The 14,810-nt window shown below is 42.6% G+C and overlaps 1 protein-coding gene across 2 annotated transcripts in view; it reads left to right on the top strand.

Moving 5' to 3' along the window:
- mdga2 (MAM domain containing glycosylphosphatidylinositol anchor 2) overlaps positions 1 to 14,810 on the top strand; it is a 1,081,316-nt gene that overhangs the window by 941,610 nt on the left and 124,896 nt on the right. For both annotated transcript variants that reach the window (XM_033027338.1, XM_033027337.1), the window contains exon 12: positions 12,827 to 12,850. In XM_033027338.1, coding sequence (XP_032883229.1) covers positions 12,827 to 12,850 — 24 coding nt within the window. The remainder of the gene's footprint in view (positions 1 to 12,826; positions 12,851 to 14,810) is intronic.

Raw genomic sequence — 14,810 nt, forward strand, 5'->3', positions numbered from 1 at the left:
ATCCATGCTCGTCCTTTGATACCATGGGCTCCCATCTTCCTTAGCAGCCTCCTGTGTGGCATCTTATGAAAGGCTTTCTGAACATTTAGGTAAGCCTAGATTTGATGTAGTTTAAAAGGAGCAAGTGTGAGGTGTTGCACATTGAGAGGTCAAATCTAAAGGGGAAAGATACCATTAATGGGATGGCGCTTAACAGCATTGATGTACAGAGAGATCCGGAGATCCAAGTTCATGGTCCCTGAAAGTGGCAACACAGGTAGATGGGGTGATAAAGAAGGCATATTATATGGTTGCCTTCATAGGTCAAGGCCTTTTTGTATAAGGGTCACAATATCAATCAATCAATATCAGTTTTATTTGTCACTTGCACAGTGCAAGTGAAATGAATTTGCCAGCAGCGGTACAATGAAATAAGAACACACAAAAACACAATAAAAATTAAACACAAACATCCACCACAGCATTCATCACTGTGGTGGAAGGCACAAAATTTGGCCAGTCCTCCTCCATTTTCCCCCATGGTCGGGACCTCAACCCTCCGCAGCCGCCACTGCGGGCGTCCAGATGTTCAGACAAGGTAAAGTCCAGATAAAGCCCAGTAAAGTCCAGATAAAGTCCAGGTGCTTCCCCACCAGGGACCGCGGCTTCAGGTTGGTGTAGGCTGCAGGCTGGCGGTCGAAGTTTTTAAGTCCCCGCCGCGCTGCAACCAGAAGCACCGCAGACCGCACGGCCTGTGGTCAGAACTCCTCTCCAGGGGTCCCCAGTGAGGGGTAGGTAAGTCCCTGCCACGTCTCCGGTAGAAGTAGGCCACGGGCCGGTGGTCGGAGCTTCTTCTCCTCCCGGGTCCCCACTAAGGATCCCAGGCTGCGGAAGCTACGCCAGCAGGAGCTCCGCAGACCGCGGCTTCAGGCTGCCGCAGGCCAGCGAGCGGAGCGCTCCCCCCCGGCGAGGGCCCGCCCGCTCCGCGACGAGAGTCCACGCTGCGCCCGCCACTGAAGCCCCGGGCACGTCTCCTGGAAAGGCCGCACCGATCCTCAATGTTAGGCCATGGGGGAGGCGGCATGGAAAAAGTCGCCTCTCCGTGGAGGAGGCGACCAAAATGGTTTCCCCCTTACCCCCCCCCACACCACCCCCCACACAAGACACACAGAGAGACACCAAAAACACACATTAGGCACCCTAAAAGAATAAAAAAGTTGAAAAAACTAACACGCTGCTGGCAGGGCTGCCAGCTTGCAGCGCCCCCACCTACAGTCATAAAGCAGCTTTAAACAACTTTGGTTAGGCTATATTTGGAACATTGCATGCAGTTATGTTTGGCCCATTGCAGGAGGGATATGGAGACTTTGGAAATGATGTAAAGGAGGTTTACTCAAATGATACGTGGACTACGGGGGAATTAGCTACAGGGAAAGGTTGGGCAGACTTGGGTTGTTTTCTCTGGAATGCCAAAGGTTGAGGAAAGACCTGATAAAAGTATATACAATTATGAGAGGCACAGATAGAGTTGATATTCAGAAACTGTTTCCCAGGATGGAAACATTAAATACTAGAGGCCAGAGCTTTAATGTGAGATGGCCAAAGTTTAAAGGTGATGTGTGAGGCAAAATCGTTACACAGAATGTGGTGAGTACCTGGAATACACTGCTAGGATGGTGCTAGAGCCAGATACAATTGTCACTTTAGAGACTTTTTAGAGATTAAGAGACTTTTTGATAGGCACATGGGTTGGCAAACATTGAGATTTACGCAGATGTTGCCAGGACTAGAGGGTGTGAGCTATAGGGAGAGGTTGAGTAGGCTGGGTCTCTTTTCCTTGGAGCGCAGGAGGATGAGGGGTGATCTTATAGAGGTGTATAAAATCATGAGTGGAATAGATCGGGTAGATGCACAGAGTCTTGCCCAGAGTAGGGGAATCAAGGATCAGAGGACAAAGGTTCATTTGAAGGGGAAAAAATTTAATAGGAATCTGAGGGGTAACGTTTTCACACAAAGGGTGATGGTTGTATTGAACAAGCTGCCAGATGAGATAGTTGAGGCTGGGATCATCCCAATGTTTAAGAAACAGTTAGACAGGTACATGGATAGGACATGTTTGGAGGGATAGGCAAGTGGGACGAGTGTAGCTGGGACAAGTTGGCCGGTATGGGCAAGTTGAACCGAAGGGCCTGTTTCCACACTGTATCACTATTACTCTACGACATTGGTGGGATATGGATTATGTGCAGGCAGTTATGAGTTGGTCTTGGCATCATGTCCAGCACAAATTATGAGTTGAAGGGCCTGTTCCTGTGATATACTGTTCTATGAAGGTCCTGTTCACGTGTTACAGGTTTATTCTAATGTGCATTTGTTGCAGCTAAAATAGATGTATTATCTACAATAATAACAGTTTACATCAATGGCTTAATAGCAAGTACTAAAGTACACATTAAAAATTGCACAACATTTGGGAAATTAGTAGCAAAATTGAACACAAGGAGGTGATTTATTGTTATTATAATTTCTAATTCCCTGCATCATGTGAAATTGGACTGAATTGCCAATAATTGTGTTAATGACAGTATATCGTCATTACTCCGAAAGTGCTATATTATATGTAATAGTAATTTTCACATCCACACAATGATTGGGTTGAGAAACAACAAATTACCAAAGTGACTTTTTCTTACCTCCAGGAATGATGCAAGTTATTAATAGTTTGATTAGACTTTGTTGTGAGATAATTCTTAAATCCTGATACTTTGTCATTATAAATGATTGAAACAAACCACCCCATTGGATGCTTCAGTATAATGTCTGGATATCGACCCACTGTCGTTAGTGGGATGAATTGTTGGGGCAGGGTGTAAGACACTGACAGGACTATCTGGAGCATTGGTTGCTAATGATAGGGCATGTATTACGATGCAAAACGTCATTGTGGCAGCTTGATGGAATCGCTATGTGATACCAAGAGCTGGCTTGAACATTGGAGCAATGTTGGCATGGCAACAACATTATCTGTCAAGTGACTGTTAAAAAGTCTCAATGACCTATTTGGGAAGCCAAGAGTTTACACCCAATTAGAGTGGGCAAGCATTAAACTGCTCTGCAGTCATTATTCTGGAAGTACAGGTATATATCTTTGACAGTGTGTGTGTGTGTGTTTGTTCACTATCTGCCACTTTACTTAAATAATTGCATCACTTTCTGAATCTATATGCCCCTTTCTTGGGTTTTAATTTCACACTCTCTATGTTCTCTCCCTGTCCCTGCCCCTGCCTAGCTGATATTCCCCAACGTGTCTGCCACTGTTCTTATTTCTCCCCGCTGCCTGGCTCCCTGCTTTTCCCATTCTTGTTTTCTCGTCGGCACTTCAAGGCTGAGGCAGGTTGCAGAGCAAGAGCACAGCGGTTATCACAAGCAGCAAGAAACTGTGCACAGGGCGCAGTGGTATGAATGAATAAATGAATGATACTTCAGTATCACATGTGACATGCCACTGTGAAATTCTTTGTTTTGCATACCATTCTCAAAGTATGCAAGAATTGCCATGTATAGCGTGCTGAAAAAGTTATTAAAAGTTAAGTTATTAAAACATTTCAAGACATTTCAGAGAATGCAAAACATCTTTGAACTTCAAATGCTCCTCAATCATTTGAGAAAATTGTTATATAGCATGCAAACACACACTTTGGCCCAACTTGTCTATGCCAACCAAGATGCCCCATCTAAACTGGTCCCATTTCCTGTCATTCGAGTATCATGCATCTGACATTGCCTCAGTTGCTGAAAGCAGCCTTGCAACTACTATCAATTTAAGCAACTCCTGTTTCAAATGTAGAAATGGTGATCTTGCCGGGTTTTTTATATTTCCCCGCCCCCAATTACTATCTGTCCTGCAGATACTTTTTCTTGGGTCTGGAATGGTTCCAGCGGCATTGTGTCGTCCAAGAGATAATTATTCAATTAATGTAAGTAAGAATTGGCAATTTGTGAATTCCTGTTCCGTTTGAGTTTAGTTTATTGTTACCTGTACTGAGATACGGTGAAAAGCTTTTGTGCTGTGCTAACCAGTCAGCGGAATGACGAAACATGATTACAATCGAGCCGTCCGCAGTGTACAGATAGATGATAAAGGGAATAACGTGAATAATGTTTAGTGCAAGATAAAGTATTAGCAATTGCAAGGCTGCTTTCAGGAACAAAGGCAATGTCAGATGCACGATATTCGACTGATAGGAAATTGGACTAGTTTAGATGGAGCATCTCGGACAGCATGGACATGTTGCGCTGTAAAGTCTGATCAAAGATAGTCCAAGGGTCTCCAATGAGGTAGATAGCAGCTCGGGACTGTTCTCTAGTTGTTGGTGGGATGGTTAGGTTGCTTGATAACGGCCAGAACCCCTGCTGGTATTTGTGCCCACAAAGATGCACGGCTACAGTTTATTCCCACACTTTGTTTTCTGTCTACATCTGTCAGACATTGATTGTGTTTAACCCTGCAATGTGTTCAATTACATTCATTAATCTTATTAAGTTGAGCAACGAGGCATATCTGCAAAATAATTAAGATCACATAACAAATTAATTGATAAATGTGATGTTTTGCATTGTATGAAAATTGAAAGCATTCTACATATATGACTAATCAGTAATTTCAGTTAGTTACCTGCCACAGTGAATGAAACTGAGAACACACATGGATATAAACCTGTAAAACTCATAACATTCAGTTTATCCTACAAGATGTATGAGAGGTTATTGATTCATCAAAAGATTATTCAATAATTAATGGGACCTTTAGAAAATTTCTGAAGTACCCGAAAATGTCCTTGGCAAGTAGGATTAAAGTGAATCCCAAGGTATTTTATGCATATATTAAAAACTGGAGGATAAAGGAGGTATTGTATACTTGGAGTCAAAGGATGTAGGTAGGGTAGGAAATGAATACTTAGCATTCAATGAGAAGGACGGAGGATAGTGAGACCAACATGCAAGGGTATTTTGAGATTAAGAAGAAAGTGTTGATGGGTCTCTTGACGAGCAATAAAATGGGTAAGTCCTTGTTAAGATCTATACCAGCTGATTGAGAGAGGCAAGGGAGAAAGTGGCTGGGATCCTGATGAAGATCTTTATATCCTTTCAACCCACAGTTTAGTTTAATTTATTGTCACGTGTACTGGGTACAGTGAAAAGCTTTTGTTGCATACTATCCAGTCAGCAGAAAGACAATACATGATTACCATTGAGCTAATTACAGTGTACAGATAAATGATAAGGGAATAACATTTAGTGCAAGGTAAAGCCAGCAAAGTCCGATCAAGTATAGTCCGAAGGTCACCAATGAGGTAAATAATAGTTCAGCACTGCTCTCTGGTTGTGGTGGGATGACAGATGAGGCGCTGGAGGACTGGAAAGTAGCCAATCTTGTTCCCTTGTTTAAGATGGGAAATAGAGATAATCTAGCCAATTATAGGCATGTTAACCTCACATTAGCCAGTGGAAAGGATTCTTAGGGATATGATTTATCACATTTGGAGAACAATTGGCTAATTAGGGACAGTCATCATCTCTTAGTGTGGGCAGTTCATGTCATAAATTTAATTGAGTGTTTGGACAGGTGACAAAGATGATTGATGAAGATAGGGCACTGAATGTTAACTATGTGGAATTACATAGTAAGGCACTTGACAAACTAAGCAGATCCAGAAGAATAAGATGCTTGTGATCCACAATGGCTTGGCAGTTTGAATTGTGAACCAGCTAACTCTTTGAAGACAGAGGGTAGAGGTGGAAAGGTACCATTTTGGCTGGAGGTGTGGAACCTGTGGTGTTCTGCCGGGATCACTGTTAGCACCTTTGATGTTGTCAGATATATCAATGACTAAGACGAAAATGTACATAGATTGGTTAGTAAGCTTGCAGATGACCCTAAAGTTGGTGGCATTGTGGGCATTGAAGAAGCTCTCAATGGATACAGATGGATAAAGATCGGTTATAGATATGGGTGGGGAAATACAGATGGAGTTTAATTTAGTTGCATGTGAGATGTTACATTTTAGGAGGTCCAAAGTAGGAAGAAATTACCCAATAATGATGTTTAAGAGGCTTTTAACTAAACATATGGATAAGTGAGCATAGAGAGGTTTGGATCGTGGAGACGTGTCCCAGTACATAAAATATTTATTGATCTCTTCCCAAAACAGAATCGAGGGCCCATCATTGCTGTCTCTGGACCAGACATACATTATAACCAAGTCATAGAAACATAGAAACATAGGAAATAGGTGCAGGAGTAGGCCATTCGGCCCTTCGAGCCTGCACCGCCATTCGATATGATCATGGCTGATCATATCAAAGCCCTTCCTGAAAAAAACCCATTTAATCTTCCCTTAAACTTCTCGGTTGTGATGAAAATTCTTGCATATTCTTTTCCTAACCTTTGATATTACTGTGGTCACTCTGTGTTTATATAGAATGGTTAATTCCGGTTCTTCTACCCCGAGTCTGGGTCAGTAAAACTCTGAGTCAAGCACTGGAATCCAAACCCTTTTATTCAACACCGTGACATCCTAGCGTAGATAGAACAGCAAGAGGGACAACACACCAACGAACAGATCATCTTTATACCCCTACAAACTTACGGAGCCAAAATACGGGGGGGGGGGGGGGGGGGTGGGGCAACCCCTACAAACCAATCACCGATAAAATACATGGAGTGGCAATTCCTTTGCCCAATCACAGAACAGTACACATGAACATCTTTAACACATGGAAACAAAGTAGAAATATCTTTAGTGCATAAAGAAACAGGTGCAGGCAACCTTTCTGGACCAATCACAGGTACCGGGGTGAAGACACTGAAACAAAGTAGAAACATAACACTTCCCTAAATAAATCACAAGCATGCATTAAGTGTCAGTGCATTGAAACAGAACAGAAAACCCTTCAGGAACCCAGACTTAGTAGCAATAGGTGGGTCACATGGGCAGAAACTTTGTTGGGGCTTCTTCTAAGTTCAAGACTTACTGGCGACAGCTATGTCACATGGGACTCCAAGACTTTGCAATGTATTGTCACTATTAGTGAAGCCCTGTTTTTCACAGACACCTGCCATTTCCAAAGTACCCAAATCCCTGGACGATAGGTCAGCCAGCATTGAAGTGCAGAGTAGATTTGATGGGCTGAATGGCCCAATTCTGCTCCTAATGAACTTATGAACTATTAGTTTATTCACATAGTCTGAAATATTACTCATTATCTTTTGATTTTATTGACCTGATTATCCCTTCAGTGTCTTTTCATCAATTCCAGTCTTGCACGCCATATTTTTCATACTAAATGTAATACGACTTAATTGGATTGCATACAAACATTGGTGTGTGGGTCACGATGCACACTGTTTGGAATTGAAGCTTTCCTCATGACAATGGGAAGCAACCGCATTTTCCGTTGACCTGTGAGAAATGGCATTGTGACCTTGCATGGTACCTGCCACCCCACCTCCTGTCAGGCAGTGCCAAAAATCATGAGAAGACCTTGCATAGTAAAAGGCTTTTCTGCAATGTCAATAGCACCATGTAATAGCCGGGACAACTCCCCCCCCCCCCCCCCCCCCCCCCCCCCAAAAAATGTTCATTACATTTGTTAAGCTGCCAGAAGAGGTTGTTGAGGCTGGGACGATCCCAACGTTTAAGAAATAGTTAGATAGGACAAGTTTGGAGGGATATGGACCAAGAGCAGGCATGTGGGACTAATTTAGCTGGGACATGTTGGCTGGTGTGGACAATTTGAGCCGAAGGGCCTGGTTCCACACTGTGTCACTCCATGACTCTATGACTCTAAAACAATGACAGGTATCCCTTATCTTAGCTAACAGAACAAGCTAGAAAATGTTCAACGTTTCTGATATTTTGAAACAATCAAGAGGATTGTTCATTGATATCCAGTTTGGGTTTCGACAATACCACTTGGTGATTTCTTCACAGTCGTAGTATGAACATGGAGTAAGGAAATTAATTCCAGAGGTGAGATGTGAATGACGACTACCTTGGATAATAAGGTAGTCATTGAGAGTCATAGAATCATACAGCATGGAAACAGGCCCTTCGGCCCAACTTGTCCATGCCGACTAACATGCCCCATCTACACTAGTCCCACCTGCCTCGTTTGGCCCATATCTTTCCAAACCTATCCTATCCATGTACCTGTCCAAATGACTTTTAAATGTGTGATAGCTCCTGCCTCAACTACCTCTTCTGACAGCTCATTCCATATATCCATTACCCTTCGTTTAAAGGAAATTTGACTCTCAGGTTCCTATTTAATCTCCCCCCACCCCCATCCCACCTTAAATCTATAGAATCATAGAATCATAGAAAGTAGGTGCGAGAGTAGACCACCAGGTCCGTCGAGCCCGCACCGCCATTCACTCATGGCTGAACACCAAACAGACACACTTACCCACAAACAGTAGACACAAGACACAGAACACAAGACACTACCCTCCCCTTTATACCGCTATCACCCCTCTCCACCCCAAGAACCGCGTGATCTCCTGGGGGAGGCAAAAAAACGGATAAAAACCCAGGTCCAATTCGGGAAAAAAATCCGGGAAATTCCTCTCCGACCCCAATCCAGGCGATCGACACTTGTCCAGGAGATCACTCAGGTCTACTATACTAACCATACCTAGGTCCATATCCCTGCCCTCTCCCCGTAGCCCCTTATCCCCTTGGCAGCTAAAAAACCATCTATTTTTGACTTAAATATATTTAACGTTTCTGCTTCCACTGCTCCCTGGGGCAGTGAATTCCACAAACTAACCACCCTCTGGGTGAAGAAGTTCTTCCTCATCTCAGTTTTAAAAGAGCCCCCCCTCACTCTGCAACTATGTCCCCTAGTTCTAGCCTCCCCGATCATTGGGAACATCCTCGGTGCATCCACCCGATCAAGGCCCCTCACGATCTTATACGTTTCAATGAGATCGCCTCTCATTCTTCTAAACTCCAAAGAGTAGAGTCCCAGCTTATTAACCTTTCCTCATATGTCAATCCCCTCATTGCAGGAATCAATCTTGTAAACCTTCGCTGCACTGCCTCCAGGGCTAGTACATCCTTTCTTAAGTATGGACCCCAGAACTGTACACAGTATTCCAAATGTGGTCTCACTAATACCGTGTACAGCTGCAGCAAGACCTCCGTGTTTTTATACTCAATCCCCCTAGCAATAAAGGCCAAAACTCCATTGGCCTTCCTGATTGCTTGCTGCACCTGCATACTGACTTTTAGTGATTCATGTACTAATACCCCTAGATCCCTTTGCGTTGCATTACAACGCAGCTCCTCATTTAGAAAATAACTTGCCCTATCATTTTTTTCCCCAAAGTGAATGACTTCACATTTATTAGTATTAAATTTCATCTGCCAAGTTGTTGCCCACTCACCTAGCTTATCTATATCCTTTTGCAGACTCTTCCTATCCTCCTCATCCCCTACTTTCCCTCCCATTTTCGTATCGTCCGCAAATTTTGATATATTACACTTGGTTCCCTCCTCCAAATCATTTATATAAATTGTGAACAACTGGGGTCCCAGCACCGACCCTTGCGGAACCCCGCTAGTTACCGGTTGCCATCCCGAGTATGAACCATTTATGTTCTCTGGTTCTTGATTTCCCTACTGTGAAAAGGCTTTATATATTCCCCTCATGATCCTATACATCTCTATAAAGTTTGACAAATGTGAGATTAATGGACACCGAGGGGATAGTACTCCTAGAATTGTTGCAAAGGAAGATGGTTGTGATTGTTCAAGGTCAACCATTCCAGCCCCATCACTGCAGGAGTTCCTTAGAGTAAGGTCCTGCATTTAGTTATCTTCAGCTATGTCGCTGTGACCTTCCTGCCAACATGTCAGAAGTGGAGATATTTGCTGATATTTAAAGTTCATTGCTGTTCAGTACTCAGCAGATGAATCTGTCCGTACTTGTATGTAGCAAGGTCTAGAGAACAGTCAGAGACATAACCAGACAAGTAGCAAGTAGCATTTGCTGCATGGAACTGCTGGTCAATGAATGAATGAATTAATTAATTAATTAATATGTTTATTGACCAAGTGCGTACACATACAAGGAATTTGCATTGGCTCGCAAGTAACAACATAGAAACATAGAAACATAGAAAATAGGTGCAGGAGTAGGCCATTCGGCCCTTCGAGCCTGCACCGCCATTCAATATGATCATGGCTGATCATCCAACTCAGTATCCTGTACCTGCCTTCTCTCTGTACCCCATGATCCCTTTAGCCACAAGGGCCACATCTAACTCCCTCTTAAATATAGCCAATGAACTGGCCTCAACTACCTTCTGTGGCAGAGAATTCCAGAGATTCACCACTCTCTGTGTGAAAAATGTTTTCCTCATCTCGGTCCTAAAAGATTTTCCCCTTATCCTTAAACTGTGACCCCTTGTTCTGGACTTCCCCAACATCGGGAACAATCTTCCTGCATCTAGCCTGTCCAACCCCTTAAGAATTTTGTAAGTTTCTATAAGATCCCCCCTCAATCTTCTAAATTCTAGCGAGTACAGGCCGAGTCTATCCAGTCTTTCTTCATATGAAAGTCCTGACATCCCAGGTATCAGTCTGGTGAACCTTCTCTATACTCCGTCTACGGCAATACATGACATACAGTAAACAATTAAGAATAAAACATAAAACATTAAAACATTAAGAATAAAACATTATAGTTTAAACATGTGAATGAAATAAAATATTAGAGCAAAAGGAGGCTACAGAATTTTGGTTATTGAGTAGAGCTACTGCTCGTGGAAAAAAAGCTGCTTTTATGTGTGGCTGTGGCGGCTTTGACAGTCCAGAGTCGCTTTCCAGAGGGAAGTGCTTCAAAGCGTTTGTGGCCAGGGTGAGGGGGGTCAGAGATAATCATACTCCAAGATGAGAAATCTAACCACTTGCCCATGGTATTCACTGGCATTGCTTTCATCAACCTCCCATCATCAACATCCTTGGGGTTCATCGATGTTAGAAGCTCAACCAGCCACATAAATACTATAGATCTGAGGCTATATAATAGATTTGTTCAGCTGCATGGGATTCAGAGTATGTTGGCCGTAGGACTGAATTCTAATACAGCAGAGGTGGTGTTGAGCCAGTGCTGTGTGCTAATTAACATCTGCTCTGTAGACTTTTTTTTGCTCAGCTCTCCTCAAGCTGACACCTTCCGTGCATCACCTGGTGAGAGATGTACACTGGAATACCTGCACGTCAGCCATGAATTGGCACAGACGGTACCCAATTAATGGGTGCTGCACACCCCAGTCTTCCACCGTTAACTCAAATGTCAACACACATGATCGGATGTAACACCCATTTGGCATTCCTTAATATTTTTTCTGAATTATTTCACACACCTTCCCGCTGTTTTCCACACTTTTATCTTTTGTGCTGTCAACAGATTTGAAGATTTTATTCCCTGATCCAAATCCATTTGGTCCATAAAGATAAGGGGAAGCAGTACCAACAGCTTGAGAATGCACTACTTTCAATAATTTTCCAGTCTTTTTATCCTAACCCTTTGTCTGACAACTGTTCAAGCCTCCCATATTAATAGCCAAACTAAAGTAATTATATCTCCCTTTGCCATCTATCTACCAACAAACTGCCAGACTGATTTGGTCCACTGGATCAGTGGAGATATTTAACTTCATATATCTTTCACAAGGTATCGATTCCAGATAGTATATTCATTTCATGTAGAATTACTTACTTTGAAGTGCACTCACTTAAACTTAAGTGATTGTGACAGCCATTTTCACACCACAAATTGCTGTAGCAATGAGATAAATTGCCAAGTAACTCATTCTATTTTGATTGCAATGGATGAAAGAATGATTTTGGTTGGGCCACTGAGCAATGGTTAATTAGCTTGTCCAAGACTTCTGTCTGTACGCAGCCTAAATGATACATTTTAAACACTTCAGTGGTTTGATCAAATATGTCTTTAAGTGTTGCTATTTCTAATTAAGCAGCCTGTTATTTAAGTCTCCTTGTCCTGGCAACTTTTTTTTTTAAATAATCAACAGTCTCTTTCAAATGAGGAATCTGTATCTCTAGAGAAAAGGTAATGTCTCATTGTTTCTATAGATAGTGAAAAAAATGAAAGTATCTACACAATTACTGAGATATCTTGCAATGCAACTATTTATTTTTCACTGCATAGGGAGCAGCCCAGATTTAAAATGTAAATATGCCATTATCCAATTATCCTGCATTTTAATAAACATTTGTATTGAAGTACATTGATCAATGCATTTCCGTTATTTTGTTTCCATATCCAGGAAGGACTCTGCGGAAACATGAGTTAGATCTAATATTAAAAGGAAAAGAAAAAGAAATGCTCTTATTGGTGTGAGGATGCAGTATGAGTTTGTCTGAGTAGATACAAGATAATCTCCAACTAGAAAGCTTTGGTTCTCATATTTGGTACCTGGAAATATGGAAATCTAAAAAAATGTTGCATTAAATGCCATCTCCTTATATGAGAAATTGTCCATTGCAGCTACATTTGAATTTTTAAATTAAGTAGTAAAGGTTTTTGGTTCTGAAATAAATTGTTCATTGGATATAATTACTGAATTGCCACAATGGGCTTGAGGGGAGAAAATTGCAAATGAATGAATGTACCATAATATCCATGGCTTGAATTGTCCTGATGTGAAAAAGGTTTTAGGAATTGAGAAAATGGAATGGAGAGAAATGATTTAAAGGATTGGATATTGTGGGGTAACAATAAGGACTCACTCTACCATTTATTTTTTTTGCAGCTCCCATGACAAATCCACATTTGGGTAAGTTCTTTATATTTTTTCGCTGGCATAACCACTCTGTTACTATTGATTGATGAGTGTTCTGGCCGGACGGTTAAGGCCGCAGTATTCACTGTTGGTGTCACTTTGTGTTTACAAAATATAATGCGTGGAAACAAAAATATCTTCAACTTCAAATGCTTGGATTCCAACAGCTGGCAGAATAGTCACATTCAGATGACATGAAAAGTTTTGCTTTATTGCCTCCGAGTATAAAAATGCCTTGGAGTGTGTTCTTCTCAATCACAGTTTGCTTTGCTTATTCAACTGTTCAAGCCTCTTCAGGCCTGTGAACCCAAACCGTGAAAGTATCTGCTTTGTTCCAAGTTCGGAATGATTATTATCTTGGAATGACTGCCGTAAACTACAACTGAAGTGATTTGGGTTTGGAGAATAAATCAAGAGTTAAAGGTCTTTCAAAGGTTTCAAAGGTCTTTTTTTATCATGTGTACCAATTAAGGTACAGTGACATGCAAATTACCATACAGACATACTAAAAAAAAACAACAAGATACACAACCACATAAAAGTTAACATAAACATCCACCCACATTCCCCACATTCCTCACTGTGATGGAAGGCAATAAAGTCCAAACTTCTTCCTCTTTATTCTCTCACGGTCGGGGGCAGTCGAACCATTTGCAGTCGAGGCGATCGAAGCCCCCGCAGCAGGCGGCCGAAGCCCCTTCGTCAGGACGATTGATCATTCCGCGTCGTGGCAGTCGAAGCTCCTGCGGCTTGGAGCTCCTGATGCCGGTCTCTAACCAGGGACGGCGAGCTCCACGATGTTAAAGTCCGCAGGATCCCGCGGTTGGAGCTCCGAAGTCGATCCCCGACAGGGATTGCGAGCTTCACGATGGTAAGTCCGCAACTTCCCGCAGTTGGAACTGCCGAAATCGGTCTCCAGCAAAGGCCGCTAACGCCTCGGTGTTAGGCCGCAGTGCGGACGGATATATGATACGGAAGAAAATCGCATCTCCGTCGAGGTAAGAGATTAAAAAAAGTTTCTCCCAAACCCCACACCCGACATAAAACAAGCTAAAGAACACTAAAAACATACATTTAGCACATACTATTAAAACAACAAAGAAGGAAGGAACAGACAGACTGTTGGCGAGGCAGCCATTGCTGGCACCACCGGTTAGATACAGAAGTGGATGAATTCTCATAGCAAACCGATAAACGCAAAATGCTGGAGTAACTTAGTGGGCAGGCAACATCTCTGGAGAGAAGGAATGGGTGACGTTTCGGGTCGAGACCCTTCTTCAGACTGAGTCAGGGGAGAAGAGGGCTAGAGATATGGACGGGTGAGGTGTGAAAATGACAGATCAAAGCAGACAATGTTCAAAGAAATGCAGCATAGTTCATTGTTAGCTGAGGGGAAGGTGACAATGAGGCATAATCAGTAAAATTTAATCAGGAGGACAGTGAAACTAGTCGGAGAACTTGGGTGGGGGAGGGACAGAGGAAAGCAAGGGTTACTTAAAGTTAGAGAAATCAATATTTATATCGCTGGGTTTTAAGCTGCCCAAGCGAAATATTAGGTGATGTTCCTCCAATTTGTGCCTCTGGCAGTGAGGAGGCCCAGGACAGAAAGGCCAATATCGGAATGAGGGTGGGAGTTAAAGTGTTTAGCAACCGGGAGATCGCGCAGGCCTAAGTGGACTAAGCGGAGGTGTTTACTGAAATGATTGCCAAGCCTGGGCTTGGTCTTGCTGATATATAGGAGTCCACATCAGGAACAGCGAATACAGTAGATGAGGTTGGAGGAGGTGCAAATGAACCTCTGCCTTCCCTGAAAGGACTGCCTTGGTCCTTATAGCCAGTTGTTTGTTGTTCATACAACATCGGGAGGAGGAGCCATCTTGGGGAACGGCTGCTAACCAGCAGCCATCCATTTAATCCATTTTTTTCCCATTTTTTTAGTAAGTCTTGTTTTTCA

Source organism: Amblyraja radiata, chromosome 9 (genome assembly GCF_010909765.2).
Source record: "Amblyraja radiata isolate CabotCenter1 chromosome 9, sAmbRad1.1.pri, whole genome shotgun sequence".
Classification (NCBI taxonomy): Eukaryota; Metazoa; Chordata; class Chondrichthyes; order Rajiformes; family Rajidae; genus Amblyraja; species Amblyraja radiata.